This window comes from Tachysurus fulvidraco, chromosome 2, assembly GCF_022655615.1.
Source record: "Tachysurus fulvidraco isolate hzauxx_2018 chromosome 2, HZAU_PFXX_2.0, whole genome shotgun sequence".
NCBI classification, from domain to species: domain Eukaryota; kingdom Metazoa; phylum Chordata; class Actinopteri; order Siluriformes; family Bagridae; genus Tachysurus; species Tachysurus fulvidraco.
This window is the reverse complement of record NC_062519.1, coordinates 42,739,683-42,767,454: the sequence shown is the minus strand read 5'-3', so window position 1 is coordinate 42,767,454 and position 27,772 is coordinate 42,739,683. Positions and strand designations below refer to the sequence as shown.

Here is a 27,772-nt window from a genome sequence, read left to right as displayed (position 1 = left end):
CTGTATATAACCCAGGTTAAAAGAACCAAGTAACAATGATCAAATAAAATGAGTGGAAATGAAAGAATTTGAGAAAGCAGTTTACATGAAGTTTAATTAAAAAGAACAAATAAATAATATGTAGGACAACGTATGCCTAAAACCAATAGACATTTGGGGCGTGTTTGTTTTGATGATTTTACATGTCAACATTGGCTTTCAAACATTGGAGACCCTGCCTTTAAATTGGATATTGTGTCTTAATACTGACAATTTGTTCATTTTGGCTTAGTGAACCAAATGCCTTTTAATTTCAATTTCAGTCATTGTGACACCGTATAGAAATCATAACAAGTCATCTCAGGATTAGCTAGGAAAAAAATAGTATGTAATATATACACGTATATATAATTAGGTATAAATTAGTCATAAATTAGGTTCATTCAAACACAGAACACGTCGCATTTAAGGTACTGCTATAACCAAGGTTTTCATTTATTTAAACATTTTATTTATTTGTAATTTCCCTCAGAGAACGAATCCTGAGTATGGGTCACCGTACTTATCCGTATGTCACGTCACCTTAATTTACTCGAGGTTGTGATGGGTGTTTCTTTCGTTTTGTTTGTTAACCCCGCACTCCCTACCAACCTGGATATTGGTCCATTATTTAAATACATTTCTGTGCAACCGTGTCTACAGGCGACACACATGTGTTACACATAAGAAACTGGAACAGTCACAGTGTAGACCTGATATAAAGAAACCTCTGGGTTTTCTTCTTCTATAATCTACAAACCACTGTGTGTGTGTGTGTGTGTGGGTGTGTGTGTGTGTGTGTGTGTGTGTGTGTGTGTGTGTGTGTGTGTGTGTGTGTGTGTGTGTGTGTGTGTGTGTGTGTGTGTGTGACTGATGGTGTTAGATTACATTTCAAGACATTGCTGAGACTGACAGGAAACATAAAAAGACACACACACACACACACACACACACACACACACACACACACACACACACACACACACACACACACACATACACAAAACTGAGAGTTTTTACAATCACTGGCAATAATATCAGTGCAATAATAATCACAGTAAATCAATAACAAAAAAAATAGTCTGAAACAATACTTGGTGCTTGTTTCATTTACTGTGCTTTATAACATGAAACACACACATTTACAATAATATATAGTTTTCATGACAATGCATTAGGCTAGACTAAAGAAATACAAATAAAACCAATGGACACTTCCCTTATACTGCTTTGTTTTATACACGCTCATCTACAGACGAACACTAAAGTACAGGGGGCACAGAAGCACCTGCCCTTTCCTAAGGTGTTAAGACAGGCTAAAGTGCTAATGTATGTGATTGCAAAATCTGTTGGGAGTGAATATGGTGAGGTCAGATCAACCCAAATGGCCGTCCATGTACAGAGACATCAAAGCATGGTGCGAACAGTGCAAGGTATGTCAGACTCGTCATGGTCCTGTTCCTGTCCACCGTGCACCTATGGACGGGAAGCACGGGTCCCCACTGATATACTTTTGTTTCATGGATAGCCGAATCTCATGCTGAGCTCATGAACGTCAGAAACATTATAAAGGTCAGAAAAACAGGCACAGGACACAATCCAGAAAGCTAATGAGTGTAAACAACCCGAACCTAAATAACTGGATGTGAACCAGAACTGTACAGAAAAGATCAATACAGGGGTGAAGGCTCCCTCCAGTGGGTAGGTGTGGGGTTTGCAGGTTTAACCACCACTAGGCCTCCTTTTCCACCAGAAAGAACCGGGTGCTGGTTCAGAGCTAGTACTGGTGCTGGTGCAAAGTTGGTTCCACTGGCGAACCTTCTAAGAACCGGTTCGCCTTTCCATCGGTTAGAGAGCCATCACAGAGCCGAGTGTGACGTCACTGTATACATGTCACGTTACATGGCAACGTTAGCGCAGCAGCGGCAAACACAAACACAACAGCAACAATGGTGGCTGTTGTTTTACTGTTAATGCTCATGGCTTTGTGAACCTACATTAACACCCAAACGTGGCTAATCCAACGTGTCTGTGCAGCTTCATGTAATCTGTATAAACGGAGGTTGTAATAGAGAGTAACAGAAAATACATACCACTAGTTTATCATTAACACAGAAAAAAGTTAGCCTTAGCATGTAGCTACCTACTATCATGTGTGCTGATAACTGATCATATTGTGGTAAAGTAAAAGTGTATTAAACATTGGTATACTTAAGGTACATCAACAAAGGCGCTAACAGCAGCCCCGCCCACAGCCCCGTCCCAGCCCCAGACTCAAGCGGTTCTTAAAGGTGGGGTCTCCGATTTTTGAAAGCCAATGTTGACATATAAAATCATATTGACATATTGACATATAAAATTCCCGAGTCGATAACTCCTGAGCTAAACGCTGTTACTACACAAAACGCGGTTGTAGCTGCCTCTCTACATTACTACGATAGAAAAGAGGTGTTATTTGTGTAGTAACAGCGTTTAGCTCAGGAGTTATTGACTCGGGAAACTCCAACCTGTGAATATGTGGCCAACTTCCTGCTCCTTCAGTTCTCTCCAGCGCTGGAAAGCTGATCCTATATTAACACGTCCTACTTCTTGTCCTTATCGTAAGTCTTTCTTCTCTTTCTTTCTTTGTTTTTATCCACCATGTCGATGTTAAAACCGCTTTCTGCTAATGTTACACATGCGCACTGAACACAGTCTCCGCCCATATCGACAAGACACGCCCCTTTCTGCTCATTGGCTACACGTTTGTTTTGATTGTTTAGTTTTCGGCCCGACTCAGTTTTCTGGAGCATTTCTCAAAAAACGGAGACCCGACCTTTAAGTCTAGACCAGCAACATTTTGGTGCTACTTAAGAACCACTTTTCCTGGTTCAAAGCCGGTGCTTTGGGTGTCAAAAAAGAAAGAACTGGTTCTAAATTAGGCTCCGAACCAGCACTCAAACTGCCTTGGTGGAAAAGGGGCATAGGTGTTCCCCTAGGTCAACCCCTAGGTCAAGTACCTGGTCTATCAGGGTGTGTGGAGTTAAACTGTAGGTAGTAGGAGGGTCAAGAATGTCCTTAGCGCTTATCCATTCTTCTGGGTCCTACACCTCCCAGTTGACCAGGTACTCCAACTGGCCCCACCTGAACGAGGCTCAGACTGAGCTTCTTACAGAGCCCTAAAGTTATGGAACATCCTTCCATTTAGTGTTTAGGACTCAGACAAAGTCTCAGTGTTTATGTCAAGAATGAAAAAAAAATTGTTTAAATTGTTTAGTCTAAATTTTTATGAAATTTATGACGACATTACCAAATATTCATAGTGGCACCCACATCCCCACTATAGTCTATACAGTGTTGTATTCTTTCATCTTTCTTTCAGCAGGTAATGTGGAAGGACGACTGAAGCCCGCTGCTTGTGCATCCTCAAAATATTCCTCTCATTTATGGAACTGATAACGGATAAATTGGCTCTTGGGAGGAAGAGTGTTGGGTAACAGGTCAATGCTGCAGTTCCCATTGCGATGCATGGAGGTTTTGTTGACTGCTTCTCAGAGGGCACTGATATCAGACTCAATTCAATTCAATTCAATTCAAGTTTATTTGTATAGCGCGTTTTACAATGGGCTTTGTCTCAAAGCGGCTTTACAGAACATAAACATAGAACAGAAGGTAAACATAAGGAGTAATATAAAGAATTAAAATAATAAAAATTCAAGATATATATAGTTCACAGTGTGTATGTATGTATGTATGTATGTATGTATGTATGTATGTATGTATGTATGTATGTATGTATTTATCCCCAGTGAGCAAGTCTGAGGTGACTCAGGCAGCAGTGGCAAAGGAAAACTCCCATTGGTAAAGGAAGAAACCTTGAGAGGAACCGGACTCAAAGGGGAACCCATCCTCATATGGGTGACACTGGGGGTGTGATTATAAATATACAGTAAAACAAATGTTGTATTAGTGTAAGGATCACATGGAGTTCACATCTCCTCTTAGTATCACAGAGTCCAACTGGAGCTGGTAGATCTCTAGATGTCTCAGGATTCTCACAGAGTCGGCCTCGTCTCAGTGGAGGTCCAAAACCTTCATCGCACGGAAGACAATCGGAGCTGGTACAATGTCTGAATGAGTCAAAAAAGAGAGAAGCAGTGGAGAGAGATTAACGTAACTGCTGTTCATTAAAAATGTGCAAGTCTAATGTAATAGTGCACAATATTATAGGATGTATTATGTGTACGTCTGACTAAAGAGATGAGTTTTTAATCTACATTTAAACTGGGAAAGTGTGTCTGAGCCCCGAACACTATCAGGAAGACTATTCCAAAGTTTGGGAGCTAAATAAGAAAACGCTCTACCACCTTTAGTAGACTTAGATATTCTGGGAACTACCAAAAGTCCTGAGTTTTGTGATCTCAGAGAGCGTGAAGGATTGTAACGTGTTAGAAGACTAGTTAGATACATGGGAGCTAAACCATTAAGAGCCTTGTACGTAAGTAGCAGCAGTTTGTAATCAGTTCTAAACTTAACAGGTAGCCAGTGTAGAGATGATAACATTGGGGTTATATGGTCATACTTTCTTGTCCTAGTGAGAACTCTGGCAGCTGCATTTTGGACTAACTGTAACCTATTTATTAAAGATGCAGGACAACCACCTAGTAATGCATTACAATAGTCCAGTCTAGAGGTCATGAAGGCATGAACTAGCTTCTCAGCATCAGATACAGACAGGATGTTTCTCAGCTTTTTGATATTTCTAAGGTGAAGAAGGCTGTGTTTGTAATATGGTGATATGAGTTTAAAGACAACTTACTGTCTAATAAACACCAGGTCTTTCACTGTCGAGCTACTAGTAACGGTACATCCCTCTAAATGGAAGTTAAATTGTGAATGTTTCTGTGTACTGGTTTTTGGACCTATAAGTAATATTTCTGTCTTATCAGAGTTTAACAACAGAAAATTGCAGCTCATCCAGTCTTTTATCTCTCTAAGGCATTGAGTTAATTTGGACACTTTAGCAATTTCATCTGGTTTTGATGAGATATATAACTGTGTGTCGTCAGCATAGCAGTGGAAACTAATCCGATATCTTCTAATAATGTTCCCTAATGGAAGCAATTCAGACTTTCCACACTGCTGGCATAACAGGGATATCAGCCAAAGATATCTTGGGTGGACCAGCAGGTGATTTCTTTATCCGATCAGGATATCTGAGGGTTATGGTCCCTCAACCAGGGAAAGCCTAAGATGATCTGATTGACTGGTGAGAAAGTGAGATATAGAGTGTTTTTTTCATATGGAAGAGGCCAATTTGCAGGGTGAAAGGGAGCGTTTGATGAATGATGAGACTGCCCCGAATGATGAGTTCGCCCCCATGGTGTGATGTGGTGCTTGAGGTCTTGGGCCAGGCGGTGGTGGATGATGTTACCAGCAGACCCAGAGTGACAGATACTTGGAACAAGGGGTCAAGCTCACCTGAGAAATGCAGGTGAGCCACTGAAAATCAATGTAAACAACCGAATCCAAAAAATGGGCAAAGAAAAAAAACATAAAATGGGAAACAGAAACAAATGGTAATGAACAGAACAGCAAGCAGAAACACCCGGCTCTGTAACGCAGCCTACTGAAGATGCGATCATAGCTTAGACGTTGAGTATAAATCAAGTCAAGTCACTCCCAAGAAGCTTTTATTGTCATTACACCATATCTAAGTGTTACAGTACACAGTGGCATGAGACGTTTCCCCAGGATCAGTGTGTTACATAAAACACACACAGAGCTATAAGGACTTAGTAAGTTAGTCCTAGATACATAAAGTGTATCTGTGTAACCTGGTGTACACAGTGCAGGACAAGATAAACAAGACACACAAGACAGTGCAGGACAAGATAAACAAGACACACAAGACAGTGCAGGACAAAAGACAGTGCAGGACAAAAGACAGTGCAGGACAAAAGACAGTGCAGACAAGAAGTTACAAGACCATACAAAAAGTACAAAAAATACAATACACAAAAGACAATAAACAGTAAACAGAGACCGTGCCGACCGACCATTGTATATACTGTATGTGAATACTGAATGTTCACACAATATTTTGTGCAGTAACATTAGAATGAACACAGTTTCTTTGCAGCAGGTCCTTGTGATAATGTATAGAATTGTGCAAAAACAGCAAATGACTGAAATATCGTACATCATGTGCAGAACGGCTGAAATGTTGGACAGTTTGTGCAAAAGAGTGTGCAAAACAGCATGTAAACAATTTGATCTATTGTAAGCAGCCTGTAAACAGTTTGATGTGTCAGTGTGTGTGTTTTGTGTGGGTCTGTGCAGTACATACTTATGATGTGTGTGTTGTGTTCAGTACAGTTCAGTTCAGTTATTGAGAAGTCTGATGGCTTGTGGGAAGAAACTATTCCACAGTCTGATTGTGAGGGCCCAAACACACACACACACACACACACACACACACACACACACACACACACACACACACATATATATATATATATATATATATATATATATATATATATATATATATATATATATATAAAAAATATATATATATTGTATATGCGTGTGTATATATGTATATAATGTGTGTGTATCTTTATAATACACATATATTTACAATAAAGTGCTCAATAAGAATATATTACATATGTATTTATTATTATTGGACTGAATGTGGGGTACAGAAGCCCAACTCACCAAGATGAAACTTTAGTGTTGTTTATTGTATTAACTCTGAGCCACTGATTATGTTATTGTTCATGGGGTGATGATGATGATGGAAGCTGTACAAGTGTTTCAGGTTAGTTTGAAACACTTGTACAGCTTTCAGCCAACGCAACAGGGAGAGTTCGGTCATTGTGTTCAAATTTAATTAGTCACGTACAGAATCATACGCAGAACATCATGCAGTCAAATACCTTTTATGCTCTTGCGTTCCTTCCCCCATTTCCACAGACACCTGCTGATTGTTGACTCTGTCTGGGACCTGATCAAGGCTGTCTCCATGGCAACTTGCTGTGTATCACTATGACAATCTTGCAGACCGAGACACCAAGATTTGATCCCGGGAGCAATGACTATCCAGGCCTACACACTTATACATACACACACACACACACACACACACACACACACACACACACACACACACACACACACACACACACACACAGACACATATATAAAGATATGCACTCACCCCTCCAACCCCCAACCCCCATTTCCTCCTCCCTTCCCTCATGTTATGCTCTTTTTCTTTTCAATTCCCTGTCTTCCTGTCCCGCCCCCCCCCGCCCCCTGTCATATTTGAGCACATTGTTGGATGCAATCATATTTGTCAGATAGAACACAAGCTGTACAAATAGGAAATTCACAGTCATCTTATCTTACTTGTTCTGCCGGAGTCCCACAAGGCTCAATATTGGGAACGATTTTATTTAGTCTCTATGTTAATAACATACCAAATGACTGTTCAAATATCAAAATGCAATTATACGCTGATGATACAGTATTGTATACTCATGCAAAAACAAAACAAGAAGCTGCTGCAATACTTTCTGGGGCCATGGTATCAGTGTCCCATTGGCTCCGAAATTCATGTTTATATCTGAATACTACAAAAACTGTTTGCATGTTCTTTTCCCGGCAGCCAGCAGAGGGGCCAGAGCCATCTGTCTTGGAGTCAGTGGAGAGAGACTAGAGGTGGTAGAACAATTTAAGTATCTTGGTGTGGTCTTTGATTCACATCTGACTTTTAAGCAACATGTAAAAAAAAATCTCAAATAGTATAAAATTTAACTTGTCGAATTTCCAACATATAAGGCCTTTTCTTTCTGCTGAGTCAGCAAAGGCTTATATGCATGCAATGATATTTAGTCACATAACATACTGTTATACAACTTGGTCTCATACAACCGAGAGCATCTTAAAACCTCTCAAGTCTCTCTTCAAGAAAATATTGAAAATTCTAGACAGGAAGCCTATACATTTTCATCACTGTAATATTCTAGGTTAATATAATATTTTAGATCTTGACAGTTATCAGACGTATTGGGATGTCTGTCTCATTATTAAAGTTTTGAATGGGCTTGCCCCGTCACCATTAAGAGATTTTATACAAAACAAACAACAACATTAGAGTAAACACTAGAGCATTAACCAAAGTAATCTACAATGGCGCAGAACTACATTTAGACAAATAGTGGTGTCTATCATTGGCACACCATCATGGAACACATTACCAACTCAAGTTAGGAATTGTGACAATAACTTAACCTTTAAAAAAAATGTTAAACAATGGCTGAAATCAAACCAGCAATGTACCCATGTGTAAACCATTTTCTCATTGGATGCCTGTTCATAGTGGTCTTTTAACTTCTATGTGACTGCTGTTTACTGTACTTAGTCTTTGTTGTTCTGTGTAACATGTCTACATGCATGTTGTGTTCGTACTGTAAGTAATTTGTATTTTGTGTTTTATGATACTTGCCTTAGGACACACGGATGAAATTTAGCTATTGTGCTAATTCTGGCATATTTACTGTACTGTAGGTTGATGGCTAATTTCATGGTACCTGTGACCAGTGAAAATAAAGGCTACTACTACTACTACTACTACTACTACTACTACTACTATCTGTTCTTATATAATAGAACCAGATGAAATAAGGAGTCAAAAATAGTATTAATACAAAATATAATTTGCTGTACAATAAAATGAGACATACAGTATAGATGGCTGTTCAAAGCAAAATAAAAAAAGTGTAGAAAAATAATAATTAAATCACCTGCTATAAAGTGCTACATTTTTCATTCGCTATAAATCTCAGTACAGTACTTGACTTTTTCCACAGTAAAATGACTGCAAAGCAGCCTGTATGTATCATCTATGTATTTTGTAAGGTTACATTATTATTACATTACTGTACTGTACTGTTCTATTCTACCATTCATATCATTGTTTTTTGATAGATGATGCCATTTGGTAGGTATCAACAGGATGAGCCTCTTCACTACTGATGGTGTCTTGCTGAAGAACAGTGATGCATAATAGAAGTGGAACAGTTACCAGCAACTCAGAAAGAGTAAAAGAGCTAATCTTTCTGTATGTGCAGAAAGTTCACACTCCAGCTAAGTTTTGTCGGGGAGAGTATGAGGAAGCACAGAAAGGAGAACAATCAGAGATGCAATCAAGGCTACTGTGGTTCACATTGTGGTCAACCATGGTTTGAGCTTAAGGGAGGCTGGGCAGAAGGTCCTTTACACTGTAGCCGGAGTTATCAGCATCTTTAAAATGAGAACAGGTAATAAAACCCACTCTCTAACATACAGTTGCACTCACAGCATTTCACACTGAAACACATCCTGACCCTAGTCTGGTCTGAGATTGGTTCAAGAGCAAGGAGAAATAAACTTGCACCGCTGTTGGAGAGTTCTGAACAATCAGAGTCTAGAATTCAGGTGTGAAAAATAAAGAATGTACGTGTGTGTCTCTTGGGCTAATTGTTGCTTTAAAAAATAAAACATGAGTGTAAAAAAAGTTTCTTCAGTGCTCCTGAGGAATAGGCGAGAAGAAGAGAGAGTCGTATCTATGCTGCTGATTAAGCAGTGGTGTATTTATAAAGTTTATTTTAGTAACACGGTGTGTTCTACAAGCTGAGACGCCTCTGACACGGTTCCAGGATTCATGGGTAAACAGAGCACACACATACAAACATATACACATACACACATACACACATACACACACACACATACACATACATACACACATATACACAGACCTACACATACACATAAACACACAAACACACACAGACCTACACATACACGCACACACAAGCACACATGTATACACACACACACACACACACACACACACACACACACACACACACACACACACACACACACACACACACACACACATTCAGCCACATATTGACTTGTAACTTTAACATTTCCTCTTTTTCATCAGGCGAATGAACTAAAGTTAGAGTGTGTGTTTTGAATGAAGTAACATTTAACATCTCTACAGTTCAGTAATGCAACAGTTAATCAATTAATACACAATAAACATATTTCATGTATTTTCATATCAGTGCCATGTGTTCTTCTGAAGTCTTTAATAACTAATCTGTGGTAGTAAACAGTTAATAAGTGGTTAGGATTCAGGAATGTCGAAATGCTTTCTCATGAGCTCAAATTTAGAGAGCTCTTATTATACTTATTCTATTTGAATTGAGGTCATAAAATTGATCCAAAACAAATGTATTTAAAGATGAATTAAAATGTAAATGAATTTACTTTTATTTTTATTGTAACAAAAAGCATTTCACGATCTCTGAAACCAATGTTGACATTTGAAATCACTAAAACAAACACGCCCCTAACCCAAATGGGTGTCGCCCCTGTTTTGATAGCTCCGCCCCACATATACATACGTAACCCAGGCAACTATTATGTTGTTCGGTTCAGCGTCTTTGCCTTTGTGGCTTCGATCACGGGGTTCGCAGGTTGAGTTAGCGGATATGGAGCAAGAGACAGGTTTTTTCCCTTTCTCTTTCCCTCTCCCCTAACTCCGTTCACTCGATTTCGGTTTCGGGAGGTCGCACTGTGATTTCTCCCTACCCGGAAGAGAACATGTTGCTTCCACATCAGGCTCTGAGGAGCTCGATGTGGGCAGGGAGGGGCTTCCCCCCTCTAGACAGCCGGGTGCGTGCATTGTGAGGGATTCCCTCTGCGCTCGCCTGGCTATATTTTTTCCGTTTGAATTAGCGGAAATGGAGTAAGAGACGGGTTTTTCCCTTTCTCTTTCCCTCTTCCCTAACACCGTTCGCTCGATTTCGGTTTCGGGAGCTTGCGTTGCGATTTCTCCCAACCAGGAAGAAAGCATGTTGCTTCCACGTCGCTAAAAGAAAAAAAAAATAAAAGGGAGCAAGAGACGGGTTTTTCCCTTTTCCCCTGCAATTTCTCCCAAACCGGAAGTGAGAATAGGGCAGGGAGGGGCTTCCCCCCTCTGAATAGATGACACAATCAGCTGCGTTCGAGGAGCTCCTCGTGACAAGCGCTATGTCTGAGCTAAAATTAGATTGGCCCGAAGAGAAAGTAAGTGTCGCCTGTTATAAGCTAGACGACTGCTTCTGACTTCAGGCCGCAGGCCACTTTCTCATGGGCGGCTGCCGTATTTCTCAGACCTCCATGCCGAGCTGTCGAAGGTCTTTTCTCCTGCCATGTCGAACTAATCAGCCATTATAGGAATTGAAGGCCATGGTATGGGGCGATGCCTGGGATTGAGGAGACGCTTACGAGCTATCTCTCACCTACATCGCCCGCACAGAGGAAACCTGCCTTCAGGTGGTATCTGAGCTCCACCGAGCTACCGACTTTGCACTCCATGCCACAAAGCAGACGGCCCGTTCCATAGGCCGTGCAATGGCTGCACTGGTTGCCATGCAGAGGTGCCTGTGGCTTAGTTTGACTAATATTAAACACCTCAGTGTCACCTCAGGGCTTGTTCGGCGATGCAGTGAGTACTGTCGTCGACAGGCACCAGGAGGTAAAATGCCAGTCGGCGACGCTCAGGCTCCCCTACTGCCTGCCCCACCGCCTCCGGCATTTCAGGGAGCAGTGGGGTCTGTGCCTGCTCCTCTTCCTTGCATGGATCTCCCTGGGCTGGCACCTGCCAGTTTCAGGGCACCCAGGAGGTCTGGGCGAGGTTAACACCACTATCAGACAGCCAGGCAGCGTTGAAACTTCTGCCAGGGGTGTCTCAGTGGGTCCTGGATACCGTAGAAAAAGGCTACAGGATCCAGTTCTCCTCCCATCCTCCTCACTTCAAGGGTGTGCTGCCCACGATTGTTGGCAGACACCAGGGGGCGTTCCTCCAAGAGGAACTCTCTCACTCCTGAGGAAAGGGGCCATAGAGCATGTTCCCCTCCTGGAGCGGGACTCCAGCTTTACAGCCGATATTTCATTGTTTCCTAAGAGGGATGGGGGCTGTGTCCGATTTTGGACCTGTGGGCTCTGAACTGTACTCAGAAGACTTACAGGTTCAAGATGCTCACACTCAAGGTTATCGTGTCCTAGATCAGGTCCAAAGACTGATTTGTGACGATCGCCCTTGAGGACGCTTATTTTTACATAGGCATTCTGCCAGAGCACAGGAAGTTCCTCAGGTTCACTTTTGGGGGCAATGTGTATCGGTATTGTGTTATTCCTGTTGGCCTAGCCCTTTCTCCATGCACGATTACAAAGTGCATGTACACTGCCCTAGCACCATTGTGTCTCCAGGGCATCTGTGTACTGAATTACCTGGACAACTGAATCATTCTGGCCCAGTCGAAGGCTAGGCAGCCAGTCATCGAGATGCTGTGCTTGCCCATATGAGGTCTCTAGGCCTCAGGTTGGACCCAGAAAAGGCTGTGCTTTCTACTTTTCAGAGAACCACCTTTCTGGGGCTAGTTTGTGACTCCACCACGATGCGGGCACATCTGTCTCTTGCTTGGGTGTTTTCCATCTTGTCAGCGGTGAAAGCTATTTGGTTAGACCGAGGCCTCTCTGTCGCCAAGGCACAGAGGGTGCCTGGCCTCGTGTCAGCAGCAGCCAACATTATCCCTTTGGTTCTGCTCCACATCAGGCCATTCCAGCTCTGGCTCAGGGGTGCGGGCTTTCATCCTCACGGACATCCCCTCAGGGTTATAAGGGTTACGTGCCGTGGACTTCGTACCCTTCTTATGTGGAAAAGACCCCGGTTTCTGGCCTTGGGTCCCACTCTATGGGCGTGTCACTCTTTCTACGGACGCCTCACTTTCGGGCTGGGGAGCGGACTAGGATGGCCGTCCTGCCCAGGGTTTATGGGAAGACCCCTATCTCTCATGGCACATAAACTGCCTAGAGACGAGGGCTGTGTTTCTAACACTTGCTTCCATGCCTCAGGGGCTGCCATGTCTTAGTACAGACAGGCAGCACTGCGATGGTTCCTCATATCAATCATCAGGGTGGTCTGCATTTGTGCCCCCATTTTAGGTTGGCACAGCAGATTCTGCGCTGGGCGGAGACCAGGTTCCTTTTGCTGAGAGCGATTTTTATCCCAGGGCATGTAAATAGGGAGGCAGACTTCCTGTTGAGGCAGGTGCTGAGGCCCGGGGAGTGGCGTAGATGCCATAAATGTCTCCACCTTCAAGGGGTGGAGCGACATTGGTGTGGACGTGGCCGAGGCTCCGTCGGTGCACCTTCCCCCTGGTAGCTCTGCTCCCGCAAGCTCTAACCAGATTGCGCCACAACCGGGTCAACCTACTCCTAGTTGCCCCTCATTGGCCCTCTTGAGTTGGTTCATGGTCCTCCCTCCTGAACGGCACTCAATGGAGGTTCCCATCAGGGAAGATCTCCTCTCTCGGGTGCAGGGGCAATCCTACACCCCCGCCCCAAGAGATGGAAGCTTCGGGTCTGGCCCCTGAGGGGTACCAGTTCCTAGAGGCAGGCCTCTCATCTGAGGTGACCAAAACTCTACTGAATGCTAGGGCTCCCTCCACTAGGAACCTGTATGCTCTGAAGTAGAGGCTTTTTTGCCTCTGGTGTGATGAACACTGTCAGAATCCAGTTCACTGCCTGGTCGGTACAGTGCTGGAGTTCCTGCAGTCTCTCTTTTCTCTGGGCTTGTCCCCATCTACTTTAAAGGTGTACGTGGCCGCCATTGCTGCTAACCACGAACCTGTCCTCGGGGCCTCCTTGGGTAGGCACCCTCTGGTCTCTCGCTTCCTGCGTCGTGTCAGGCGACTGAGGCCTTCCTGCAGACCACGCCTTTTCTCCTGGGACCTCTCTGTGGTCCTGTGGCTGCTGGAAGCCCCCTTTGAGCCCATGGAGTCAGCCTCTGAGAAGTTTCTGACCTGAAGTCGGCTCTGCTTCTTGCCTTGGCCTCTCTCAGGAGAGTTGGGGATTTGCCGGCTTTATCAATCGCCCCCGCCCGCCTAGAATTTTCCCCCAGCTATCCTGCACCCCAGGCCAGGATATTCAATTCAATTCAATTCAATTCAAGTTTATTTGTATAGCGCTTTTTACAATAGACATTGTCTCAAAGCAGCTTTAAAGAACATAAACACAGAGCAGAAGGTAAACATAATTAATGATAAAGGAATTAACAAATAATAAAAGAAATAAGAATTAACAGAATAAAAATTCTAGATTATTATTAGATGTATATAGTTCACAGTGTGTATGTATTTATTCCCCTATGAGCAAGTCTGAGGTGACTCAGGCAGCAGTGGCAAGGAAAAACTCCCTTAAATTGGTAAAGGAAGAAACCTTGAGAGGAACCGGACTCAAGGGGGAACCCATCCTCATATGGGTGACACTGGGGGTGTGATTGTAATATACAGTCAGTTAAATGTTGTATTGGTGTGAGGTTCAAGGACTTCTGATCTCCTGAGTACCACAGAGTCTAACTGGAGATGTCTCAGGATTCTTAGAGTCGGCCTCGGCTCAGTGGACGTCCAAAGGCTTCGTCACACAGAGGACGTTGGGAGCTGGTACAGTGTCTGGATGCCTCGGGATAGGTACAAAGAGCTCATCCAGTCTTTTATCTCTCTAAGACACTGAGTTAATTTGGACACTGTGGCTATTTCATCTGGTTTTGATGAGATATATAACTGTGTGTCATCAGCATAACAATGGAAACTAATCCCATGTCTTCTAATAATGTTCCCTAATGGAAGCATGTATATCGAGAAAAGCAGAGGTCCGAGAACTGATCCTTGAGGGACCCCATAATTAACTGGTAGTAAACTGGAGGATTCACCATTTAATTCTACAAAATGGTATCTGTCAGACAGGTAGGATCTAAACCAGCTTAAAGCCTGACCATGAATACCTGTGTAATATTGTAAGCGATCTAGAAGAATGTTGTGATCTATAGTGTCGAATGCAGCACTAAGGTCAAGTAGAACTAATAGTGACATACAGTCTTGGTCTGAAGCTAAGAACAAGTTGTTTGTAACTTTAACAAGTGCAGTTTCTGTGCTATGATGGAGCCTGAAACCTGACTGAAACTCTACAAGGATGTTGTTCTCCTGTAAGAAGGAGCTCAGTTGAACAGACACAACCTTTTCAAGTATTTTAGACATAAACGTTAGGTGTGAGATAGGTCTGTAATCTGATAGTTCATTAGGGTCTAAGTTAGGTTTTTTGATGAGTGGCCTAATAACTGCCAACTTAAAAGACTTCGGGACGTAACCTAAAGATAACGAGGAGTTAATGATATTAAGAAGAGGCTCACCAGCTTTATGTAACACTTCTTTCAGTAGTTTAGTTGGGATGGGGTCTAGTGAACATGTTGTTGATTTAGCTGTAGTAATAAGTTTATCTAACTCTTTCTGTCATGTACTTGTAAAGCTGTGTAAAGCCTTAGGTGAGATTGTGTCACTGGTTGCTCTCATATGTTGAGCGTCACCTATTTTATTCCTGATACTTTCGATTTTATCAGTGAAGAATCTCATAAAGTCCTCACTACTGAACTGTGATGGAATAGTGTGTTCAGATTTCAGATTTTTTGTTAAACTAGCCACTGTGCTAAATAAAAACCTGGGATTGTTCTGGTTATTTTCTATGAGTTTGCTCAGGTGCTCAGCCCTAGCAGCTTTTAGAGCCTGTCTGTAGCTGGACATACTGTCCTTATACGCAATTCTAAACACCTCTAATTTAGTTTTTCTCCATTTACATTCGAGGTTACGGGTTTCTCTCTTGAGGGTGTGAGTATGACTATTATACCATGGTGCAAGTGTTTTATCTCTAACCTTCTGTAATCTGACTGGGGCAACAGTGTCTAATGTGCTAGTGAATATAGCGTCTATGCTGTTAGTCATTACATCTAGGTCGTTTGAGTTTGAGGGTACATTAAGAAGTCCAGACAGATCAGGCAGGTTATTTGTGAATCTGTCTTTGGTGGTCGGAATAATGGTTCTACCGAGTCGATAACGTGGTGAGACACAGTTAGTCTGTTCTATAGGTAGTGTGTACATGATGAGGTAATGGTAATGTCATCACTTTGAGGTATGATATCTATATCAGTGACTTCTATTCTGTGTGATATTATTAAATCTAGTGTGTTGTTACGTCGATGAGTTGCACTAGTGATGTTTTGTTTGAGCCCAAGTGAGTTTAGTAAGTCCATAAATGTGAGTCCTAAAGCGTCGTTTGTGTCGTCAACATGAATGTTAAAGTCTCCTACAATTAATGCTTTGTCAAAGTTAACTAATAGGTCTGAGAGAAAATCTGTGAATTCTCTAAGAAAAACTGTGTAGGGCCCTGGGGGTCTGGGGCCCTGGGGGTCTGTACACGGTCGCTAGAGCAAGAGACATCAGGGATTTTTTCGTGTGCATGTGCGATAGTGTAACATTAAGGACGAGCACTTCAAAAGAACTAAATCTATGCTGTGTTCTCTGGGTAACAGTGAGGTAATCACTAAGGATAGTGGCGACACCACCTCCACGACCTCCACCACCTCCACGACCAGTCAGACGAGGCTCGTGCTTATAGATATATCCTGATGGTGTAGACTCGTTTAGACTGATGTATTCATTTGGTTTAATCCACGTTTCGGTGAGGCAGAGTGCAGTAAGGCTATTACCTAAGATCATTTCATTTACAATAAGTGCTTTGGGTGCAAGAGATCTAATGTTCAGAAGTCCAAACCTTAAGAACTGTTTTTGTTTGTTTCTTTGGTATTTTTCTGGTCTAATTACAGTAAGATTATTTCGAGAACTTCTCGTGTATTTACTTTTGGATCTCACTGCTCGGGGAACAGACACAGTTTCTATAGGGTGAGCTATGTGTGCATTTTCTGTGTCAATGTGCTGAGGTGAAGGATGGCTATTGAGATTTAAATTTAAAGAGTAGTTTACTGGCGTTCCCATAGCATCAGCAATGATGCAGCGTCGAGTTCCCTCGAAAGGGAACTACACCAGGTTACGTATGTAACCTGGTTCCCTGAGAAAGGAACGAGACGCTGCGTTGCTGGCCACGCCCCGGGCATCCTCTCACACTTCCTTCAGACAAATAGAAGCTGGAGTAGTGTGACGTAGATGCCATTATATGGATTTGCTGGCACGTAATAACTCCGTCACGTGTCCTTCCCGAGCCATTAAAATGGCGTGTGTGCACACAGAGCTTCAGACACAACTTCCTCACAGAAGCATTCCCATAGCGTCAGCACTGACGCAGCGTCTCGTTCCCTTCTCAGGGAAACGGGTTTCATACGTAACCTGGTGTAGTTTTTGTAGTACTGTGTGTTGGAGCATTTAAGGTTTAGCTCTGTGTCATGCGGATGAGGACGTTCAACACCTAGAACCCAAGGCAGAGGTAACGAGGCTATTGTCAGACATAAGCACCGAACACTCTCACTGCCACACATTGATGACACACCCCTTTCTGCTCATTGGCTACACGTTTGTTTTGTTAGTTGTCCTTACTCAGATTTCTGTAGCATTTGTGAAACATTGTGCACCCCACCTTTAATATTTGTTAAATTAATAATTACAGCCACACTAACAGGACAAACACTAAACAAATGGAAACCATGTAGGCCCTGAGGCGAAGTCACAGAGGCGACACATGTTTTAAACGTCCAAAATTTTACAAAACAATTTTTCCTGTATTGCATAAGAAAATATAAGACATGACTTTTTGTTCACTTCTTCATTATAAAAATTTATTCAATGTTATATTCTCAGGTTTGAACAGAGAATGCTAGTAAGTGAAACCATTCATTCATTCATTTTCTACCGCTTTATCCGAACTACCTCGGGTTACGGGGAGCCTGTGCCTATCTCAGGCATCATCGGGCATCAAGGCAGGATACACCCTGGACGGAGTGCCAACCCATCGCAGGGCACACACACACACACACACACACACACACACACACACACACACACACATTCACTCACGCAATCACACACTACAGACAATTTTCCAGAGATGCCAATCAAGTCTTTGGACCGGGGGAGGAAACCAGAGTACCCGGAGGAAACCCCCGAGGCACGGGGAGAACATGCAAACTCCACACACACAAGGCGGAGGCGGGAATCGAACCCCGACCCTGGAGGTGTGAGGCGAACGTGCTACCCACTAAGCCACCGTGCCCCCCGTAAGTGAAACCAGTCTCGGTAAAACATTAAAAAATGCTATCTGTCATATTAAATTCTGTGACATCACAGCCTTACCTTATATTTAGACATCAACATCCCAATGGAATAATTTAATGACATTGTCAATGCACTCTTAAAATATCCTTACCAGTGCTCATTAAAGTGAGTGAGAGCAAGGACACCAGACCCTGTCAGCGCCCCAATCAGTGTGCTTCTGAAAATGGCAATATTTGCACACTGCACAAGATATAGTGTGCGTCACAAAAATGTGCCCCAGATAAAACATATGAAGTTCACCAATAATGTCCCTTATGTTTTATTAACCCAGCTACACAACCAACAAAAAAACAAGCAAACAAACAAACAAAAACAGTGAAATAAAAATACATGGGCTATATTATAAAATGAACCCTGATAGCAAAGGGTCTAAGAGTTTATTCAAATGCAAATTATTTTTAAGTACAGAAGAACCAAGTGCACCCTCTACTGGTCATCCTGCTTTTCTGAAGCATTTATTCAATAAAAAGGAAGAGTATTTATCAGTGACCAAGGCTGCTGATGGACTGAATGTGGTGTTATAAAATGAGCTCTGAGAGTTTGGGTTCTTGAATGATCTCACTCTCTCAAAGAAGCTCTACAGAAGTATGGAAACAGAAGAGATAAATATATAATAATAATAAGAGGGGGGCACAGTGGCTTAGTGGTTAGCACATTTGCCTCACATCTCCAGGGTTTGGGGTTCGATTCCCACTTCCGCTTCCCATGACCCGAGAAGTTTGGATAAGTGGTAGAAAATGAATGAATGAATGAATAATAATAAGAAAAACTTATGGATAAAAATTTAAGACACTATATATCCAATGAGCAAGCTGTTGTGTTCAGTTCAGTTATTAAGGAGTCCGATGGTTTGTGGGAAGAAACTGTTACACAGTCTGGTCGTGTGAGGCCCGAATGCTTCGGTTCCTTTTTCCAGACGTCATGAGGGTGAAGAGTTTGTGTGAGGGGTGTGTGGGGTGAAGAGTGTGTGTGAGGGGTGTGTGGGGTCATCCACAATGCTGTTAGCTTTGAAGATGCAGCGTGTGGTGTAAGTGTGTGTCCATGATAGAGGGAAGAGAGACTCCAATGATCTTCTTCCCTTATCCAGAGCGACGTACATAAGTGCTTAAATCTCTAACATTGGATACATTAATGCTGGTTCACTAGGTTACATACTTAAGATACCATGAGTTTAAAACATTTGTTCAAAGCTACAATGAAAAAGTTTCAAAGTTTTTTTTTTGTTTTTTTTTTTAAATATGGAAAAATAGGGAAAGACGTGTTAGCTGCAGTGTTTCCTGAATAATTAGGTCGACCGTCGTTTGAAGATATCCAGTGACTCAGCTGTCCGTACCCCTAGGGGAAGTTCATTCTACCACCTCGGTGCCAGAACAGAAAAGAGTCTTGTAGTAAACTTGCCTCTTACCCTGAGAGATGGTGGGGCCCAGTGGAGCAGTGCAGGGTCTTGCGATCTGAGATGGTGCAGTTCCCAAACCAGACAGTGATGCAGCTGCTCAGAATGTTCTTAATGGTCCCTCTGTAAAGCGTAGTCAGGATGACTACCGGTCTTCAAGATCCCCACCTGGAACCACTTTGTCTCCCTTCGCGAGACGGAACATACACATGCAACGAGGAATCGATAGGTTCAATAGACGTTTTACTCTAAATGAATGGTTACAGTCATGTTGTCACACACCGAATTTACTTTTTATTGATAACTGGAAGGGGGCACGGTGGCTTATGCCTCTTTTCCACCGGAAAGAACCGGGTGCTGGTTCAGAGCTAGCGCTGGTGCTGGTTCAAAGTTGGTTCCACTGGCGAACCTTCTAAGAACCGGTTTGCCTTTCCACCGGCTAGAGAGCCATCACAGCGCCGAGTGTGACGTCACTGTATACGTCTCACGTGTCCCAGCAACGTTAGCGCAGTAGCGGCAAACACAAACACAACAACAATGGCGGATGTTGCTTTACTGTTAATGCTCATGGCTTTGCGAACCTACATTGGCATCCAAACACGGCGAATAAAACGTGTACGTGCGGCTCCGTGTAATCTGTATAAACGGAGTTTGTAATCGATAAAGTACATAACGTTATTTTATCATTAACACAGAAAAAAATTAGCCTTAGCATGTAGCTACCTACTATCATATGTGCTGATAATATATCAAGTAAAAGTGTATTAAACATTAGTATACTTAAGGTACATTATCAAATGCGCTAACTGTAGCCCCTCCCCCCAGCACCCGCCCCAAGCGGTTCTTAAGTCTAGACCAGCAACGTTTTGGTGCTACTTAAGAACCACTTTTCCTGGTTCGGAGCCGGTGCTTTGGCGGTCGAAACAGAAAGAACTGGTTCTAAATTAGGCTCTGGCTCCGAACCAGCACTCAAACTGCCTCGGTGGAAAAGGGGCATTAGTGGTTAACAAGTTCGCCTCACACCTCCAGGGTTGGGGGTTCGATTCCCGCCTTGTGTGTGTGCAGTTTGCATGTTATTAGGCCCCTCATTAAGAAACCTAATTTAGATCATAATGAACTATCAAATTACAGACCTATTTCACACCTAACGTTTATGTCTAAGATATTAGAAAAGTTTGTGTTTGTTCAACTGAGCTCCTTCTTACAGGAGAACATCATCTCTGAAGAGTTTCAGTCAGGTTTCAGGCCCCATCATAGCACAGAAACTGCACTTGTTAAAGTTACAAACGACTTGTTCTTAGCTTCGGACCAAGACTGTATGTCCCTATTAGTTCTACATGACCTTAGTGCTGCATTCGACACTATAGATCACAACATTCTTCTAGATCACTTACAATATTACACAGGTATTCATGGTCAGGCTGTAAGTTGGTTTAGATCCTACCTGTCTGACCGACACCATTTTGTAGAATTAAATGGTGAATCCTCCAGTTTATTACCAGTTAATTATGGGGTCCCTCAAGGATCAGTCCTAGGACCTCTGCTTTTCTTGATACACATGCTTCCATTAGGGAAGATTTTCGAAGACATGGGATTACTTTCCACTGTTATGCTGACAACACACAGTTATATATCTCATCAAAACCAGATGAAATAGCTAAAGTGTCCCGATTAACCAAGTTCGTTAGAGAGATAAAAGATTGGATGGCCTGAATTTTCTGTTGTTGAACTCCGATACGACAGAAATACTACTTATCAGTCCAAAAAACAGTACACAGAAGCTCTCACAATTCAACTCCCATTTAGAGGGATGTACTGTTACTAGTAGCTCGACAGTGAAAGACCTGGTGTTTATTAGACAGTAACTTGTCTTTAAACTCATATCACACATATTACAAACACAGCCTTCTTCACCTTAGAAATATCACCAAGCTGAGAAACATCCTGTCTGTATCTGATGCTGAGAAGCTAGTTCATGCCTTCATGACCTCTAGACTGGACTATTGTAATGCATTACTAGGTGGTTGTCCTGCATCTTTAATAAATAGGTTACAGTTAGTCCAAAATGCAGCTGCCAGAGTTCTCACTAGGACAAGAAAGTATGACCTTTAACCCCAATGTTATCATCTCTACACTGGCTACCTGTTAAGTATAGAATTGACTACAAACTGCTGCTACTTACGTACAAGGCTCTTAATGGTTTAGCTCCCATGTATCTAACTAGTCTTCTAAACTCTTCAAAACTCAGGACTTCTGCTAGTTCCCAGAATATCTAAGTCTACTAAAGGTGGTAGAGCGTTTTCTTATTTAGCTCCCAAACTTTGGAATAGTCTTCCTGATAGTGTTCGGGGCTCAGACACACTTTCCCAGTTTAAATGTAGATTAAAAACATCTCTTTAAGTCATACACATAATACATCCCATAATATTGTGCTCTATTACACCAGACTTGCAAATATTATGAACAGCAGTTATGTTAATTCCTCTCCACTGCTTCTCTTTTTCTATCCATCCCGAGGCATCCAGAAACTGTACCAGCTCCAATCATCCGTGCGATGAAGATGTTGGACCTCCACTGAGATGAAGGCGACTCTGTGAGAATCCTGAGACATCTACAGATCTACCAGCTTCAGTTAGACTCTGTGATACTAAAGTGGAGATGTGAACTCCATGTGGTCTTTTGCAACAATACAAGATTTATCTGACTGTATATATATGATCACACCCCCAGTGTCACCCAGATGAGGATGAGGTTCCCCTTTGAGTCTGGTTCCTCTCAAGGTTTCTTCCTTTACCATCTAAGGGGGTTTTTCCTTGCCACTGCTGCCTGAGTCACCACAGACTTGCTCATTGGGGATAAATACATGCACATTGTGAACTAAATATATCTAATATTAATCTTGAATTTTGTATTATATTAATCTTTATGTTATTCTTTATATTAACCTTTTGTTCTATGTTTATGTTCTGTAAAGCTGCTTTGAGACAATGTAAATTCTAAAAAGCGTTATACAAATAAACTTGAATTGAATTGAATTTCATCGCCATCATTGTTATTTGATTTCGGGTGGTGAGAACTTTGAAATTGAAATTATTTTTAATTAAATCATATTCAAATTTCTTAGGTCAATTGTAATTTTAACATTAAGACCAGCTTGACGTTTCCCCCCACATTGTTACCCCTAATATGCTCATAAGGCTGATTCTGATGAGGATCCGCTTTGGGTCACATTGCTGTCTATCTCCTCGGATCCAGGAGATTTGCCAGGTATCTGTAAAAAGGTGTGTGGGGGGGGGAAGGAGGGGTGTTGAAGCTTCAAATATATATATATATATATATATATATATATATATATATATATATATATATATATATATATATAGCTTCAAGCTTCAAATATATATATATGAAGCTTCAAAACATCCATATTCATTTCCATTTTACACACAAATTTTGACTCATTACTTAAAATTATTGTCTAAAATGTAACAGAGTTCACAACAGCGGTCATATTTTCATGACAAGAAAATTTACCTTCAGAAACTTTTCACTTTTTGTCAGAGTCTCCATCATCTCCTGGTATTCAGACGTCGTAAGCCTGTGAGACTCCTGCTCTTGCTCACACTCCTAAAACACACATTAAATGAACCTCAGCATGCAGCATAAAGATGAAAAGTCTTCATACTGTCCACTTCTATTAAAAGGAGCTACTCAATGAAATGGTTTCTTCTCACTTACTTTCTTTAGCTCATCACACTGCAGTTGAGTATCACAGAGCTGGTTTCCACCACCCTTCACTGTTTCTCGCAGTGACTTCACCTGGTCTGTCAGGTTAGACTTAGCCTGCTTCAGCTGATTGATGGTCTCCACAGCCTTCTGGTTTTTCTTCTCAGCTTCAGCCAATGATTCCTGAAAGAACATTAAATAAGTCTTATTGACTTTATTTCCCTTTTACACACATTCAGACAATTTCAATTACTGGATTGTTACTCATTAATAGTTTAAAATGTACAGTAAAACAAGCCTAAAATGTACAACAAACACACAGAAACACAGAATTCACAACAGCAATGGTAGCTTAATGAAAAGAATATTTACCTTCAGTAGAGTTTCACTGTCTGTCAGAGTCTCCATCATCACTTGGTACTTAGACTTCAGAAGTCTATTAGCCTTCTGCACTCGCTCACACTTCTATAACACACATTGAATGAGCCTCAGCATGCAGTATAAAGATGAAAAGTCTTCTTACAGTCCACTTCTATTAATAGGAGCTGCTTAATGAAAGGGTTTCTTCTCGCTTACTTTCTTTAGCTCATCACACTGCAAATGAGTATAAAAGAGCTGGTTCCCCATGTACTGCATTGTGTTTCGGAGAGTCTTCATCTGGTCTCTCAGGTTAAATTTCTCCCGCCTAAGCTGTGTGATGGTCTTCACAGCCTTCTGGCGTTTCTTCTCAGCCTTCTGGTGTTTCTTCTCAGCTTCAGCCAATGAGTCCTGAAAGAACATCGATTAAGTCTTTATTTCCCTTTTACACACATTCAGACCGTTTTAATTACTGACTCATTACTTATGAGAATTGTCTAAAATGTAAAACAAGCAAGTGTGTGTGCTTGTTTTACACTTTAGACAATTCTCATAAGTAATGAGTAGCATAATGAGATGAATATTTACTTTTAGTACAGTTTCATTGTTTGTCAGAGTCTCCATCATCTCTTGGTACTCGAAATTCAGAAGCCTGTGAGCCTCCTGCTCTTGTTCACACTCCTAAAACACACACATTAAATGAGCATCAGCATGCAGCATAAAAATGAAAAGTCTTCAAACAGTCGACTTCTCTTAAAAGTAACTGCTTAATGAAAGGTTTTTTTCTAACTTACAATCTTTAGCTCTTCACACTGCAAATGAGTATAAAAGAGCTGGTTCCCCATGTCCTGCATTGTGTTTTGGAGAGTCTTCACCTGGTATGTTAGGTTAGATTTCTCCTGCTCCAGCTGAGTCATGGTCCCTAATGCCTTCTGGTGTTTCTCCTCAACTTCACCCAGTAAGGCCTGAAAGAACAGAAATGAAGGCCTATTGACTTTTTTCCTTTTACACACACTTAGACACTTGTAATTACTAAAAACTCATTACTAATGAGAATAGTCTAAATGTAAAATAAGTGTATACAAATGACCTTCATGGTATTGTTCCAGTTCACATTCATTCATTCATTTTCTACCGCTTATCCGAACGTCTCAGGCGTCATCGGGCATCGAGGCAGGATACACCCTGGACGGAGTGCTAACCCATCGCAGGGCACACACACACTCTCATTCACTCACACACTCACACACTACGGACAATTTTCCAGAGATGCCAATCAACCTACCATGCATGTCTTTGGACCGGGGGAGGAAACCGGAGTACACGGAGGAAACCCCCGAGGCACGGGGAAAACATGCAAACTCCACAAACACAAGGTGGAGGTGGGAATCAAACCCCCAACCCTGGAGGTGTGAGGCAAACGTGCTAACCACTAAGCCACCGTGCCCCCCCTCCAGTTCACATATGAGTATTAATACACAACGTCTATGGTATGTTCCCTGAGATGTATTGTCAGTCCACTGCATTACCAAGCCTTTATTACTTCTGACTGCTTTTCTGTGTATCATTGTTGGTTTCAGTTTACGGTTTCACATTTCTCTCTTTGCCCTTTGGATTTGCTTGTTTTCGCTGATTGCCTTCTTGCGACAGTGCAAGATATTTTTTCTTCATCAACCGGACACTTACCGTTGGAATCCACCAAATGCACGTTTCTCCTATCACCGCTCACTGAAAAGGCATTGGACTGGGCAACTGCTGTTTGGGATAATGATTTTCTAGTAAAAGATTCTTATAAATATTTTATACAATCAAACAACAATGTGTTCAGACACCCTGTTGACACGCCAGCAGTTTTCCAATCTTTCATCAATTAAATTTTATTGTTATTTTAATGTTATAAGCTACCAAGCGGTACAAATGGATGCTAGCAAATTGAGTGCAGTCACAATTTGCCTACACCAACTAACATCAAGGAACTCCAGCAAATTCTGGGGTTTGCAAATATTTACTGTTGTTTTATTTAGGGTTATAGCACTGTTGCAGCCACCCTCACCTCCCTACTTAGAGGAAAACCAAGAAACTTTAGTGGTCTGAGGCCACCCAACAAGATTTTGAACTAATCAAAGAAAAATTCACCACAGTCCCGATCCTCCGTTATTGGATGTAGTGGATCGATTTTCAAAAGCTTGCAGACTCATCCCCCTAAAAGGACTACCCACTGCAATGTAAACTGCCACGGTCCTGTTTGAACATGTATTCCGCTGCTTCAGTATCCCAGAGGATATTGTTTCTAGTTCTGGGGTTCATTCAGGAAGCTGAGTATTAAAGTCTTACTTCTAGTTATTACCCACAAGCTAATGGTCAGGTGGAACACTATAATCAAGAGCTGAGCCGCGACCTGAGAACCTACTAGCTGTAGGTAACAACAGCCTTGATGTGATTTTTTAGGGAGAGTACACACAAAATACCCTGTTATGTAAGGCATCTGGTCTCATGCGGTTTCAGTGCATTCTGGGGTACCAACTGCCCAGAGTAACCCTTGGGCATCCCCATATTAGGCGATTGGTATTGGCGGAACAGAGAAGCCTGGGAAATGGCCCATGTATGTCTACATAGAGCTGTGTTCAGGCAACGCATCCAAGCTAACCACAAAACGCGCCCCTACATTCACTACCAACTGGGGCAAATCTACTAAGAACCTAAAACGTCCATGCCAGAAACTGAGCCCCAGGTACATTGGACCCTTAAAAGTCATCAGAAGAATCAACCCGGTAACATACAGAATAGAATTACCAGCCACTTACAGCATATGCCTGTCACTCCATGTTTCCCTCTGGAAGCTTGCTCACTTCAGTTACCACACCAAATGCCCCTCCGCCTTTGGACATTGATACCTTGTACATAAGTTACTGGACTCCCATAGAAGGAGAGGTCAGTTGGAGTATCTGGTCGACTGGGAGGGTTAAAACTCGGAAGCGAGATCATGGGTAGATTAGAGTTTCACATGCTTATAGACCAGGTCCTTGACCCAGGGGTCACCAAGGAGGGGGGATACTGTTACAACTACTCCTACACATCATGATATGGTTCCGGTTCACATCCGAGAATTTATGTACGGCGTCTAAGCTACGTTCCCTGCTTGGTATCATCAGTCCACTGGGTTATCAAGCCTTTGTTACTTTTGCCTGCTTTTCAGCATACCATTGTTTACTTCTGTTCAATGTTGCACATTTCTGTCGTTGCTCTTTGGATTTGTTTGTTTTCGCTGATTGCCTTCTGAATTTCGACCTGTGCCTGTTTTCCGTGACCCTGTTTTGCTTTACACATGGATTATTTCTGCCTGGTTTATTTCTTTTAAACAAGAGTAATTCCGAATATGGATCCTGCTTCTCCTCCATTACACACAAACACCCACACCAACACACATGACACAAGTTCACGACAGCAGCGGTAGAGTAATGAGAAGAATATTTACCTTCAGTACAATTTCACTGTTTGTCAGAGTCTCCATCATCTCCTGGTAGTATAACTGTAGAATGTTGTGAGCCTCCTGCTCTTTCTCACACTAAAACACACAAGGGGTCAAACATCAGAGCTTATTCTTTACACTTGCAGTGGGCTACTTCTATTCATTAAAAAACCAATAATTTGTAATTACAATTTTCATTTTGGTTTATTAATCTTCATATATTTAAACTTTATTTTTCCAGAAAAAGCACACTGAGATCTCTACATGGTCAGCTTTATGGATAACTTGTTAAAAAACACGCTAGACTTTCCCCGAGACAGAGAGCTCGGGATTGAACGAGAACACCGAGCACTAGTACAGAGGCTCAATAATCTGCTCACAGAGCCATGATCCATAATAGTAAAAATCAGCTACATGGTGAAAGTGGAGGTGCTTCAGAGAGCCTGGTAAAAAAAAGAGGTGTTCTGCAACGATGCTTCCTTCGACGTTGATCATGACTTCCGTCCAGAAGTGCTTAAGAAATCGCCCTTATTGTTGAAACGTTATTTGTTTTGTGTCTTTTAACGAATAACATTTCAACAATAAGGGCGATAAAGTCTACAATAC

The 27,772-nt window shown here is 42.0% G+C and overlaps 1 protein-coding gene across 3 annotated transcripts in view; it reads right to left on the bottom strand.

Moving 5' to 3' along the window:
* Window positions 1-4,068: 4,068 nt before the first annotated feature.
* LOC113636459 (leucine-rich repeat flightless-interacting protein 2-like) overlaps window positions 4,069-27,772 on the bottom strand; it is a 25,094-nt gene continuing 1,390 nt past the window's right edge. The window contains exons 3-11 of one of the 3 annotated variants that reach the window (XR_007140009.1): window positions 27,173-27,262; window positions 24,492-24,662; window positions 24,286-24,378; window positions 23,917-24,108; window positions 23,713-23,805; window positions 23,353-23,523; window positions 23,149-23,241; window positions 6,942-7,117; window positions 4,069-4,127 (exon numbers count right to left, since the gene is read on the bottom strand). Coding sequence is in view for 2 of the 3 variants with exons in the window: in XM_047810465.1 (XP_047666421.1) it covers window positions 22,805-22,885; window positions 23,149-23,241; window positions 23,353-23,523; window positions 23,713-23,805; window positions 23,917-24,108; window positions 24,286-24,378; window positions 24,492-24,662; window positions 27,173-27,262 (984 nt within the window). In the remaining variant the exon portion in view is untranslated. Of the gene's footprint in view, window positions 4,128-6,941; window positions 7,118-22,574; window positions 22,886-23,148; window positions 23,242-23,352; window positions 23,524-23,712; window positions 23,806-23,916; window positions 24,109-24,285; window positions 24,379-24,491; window positions 24,663-27,172; window positions 27,263-27,772 lie in introns of those variants that run through there. The other 2 variants (XM_047810465.1, XM_027136569.2) reach the window with 2 other exon arrangements.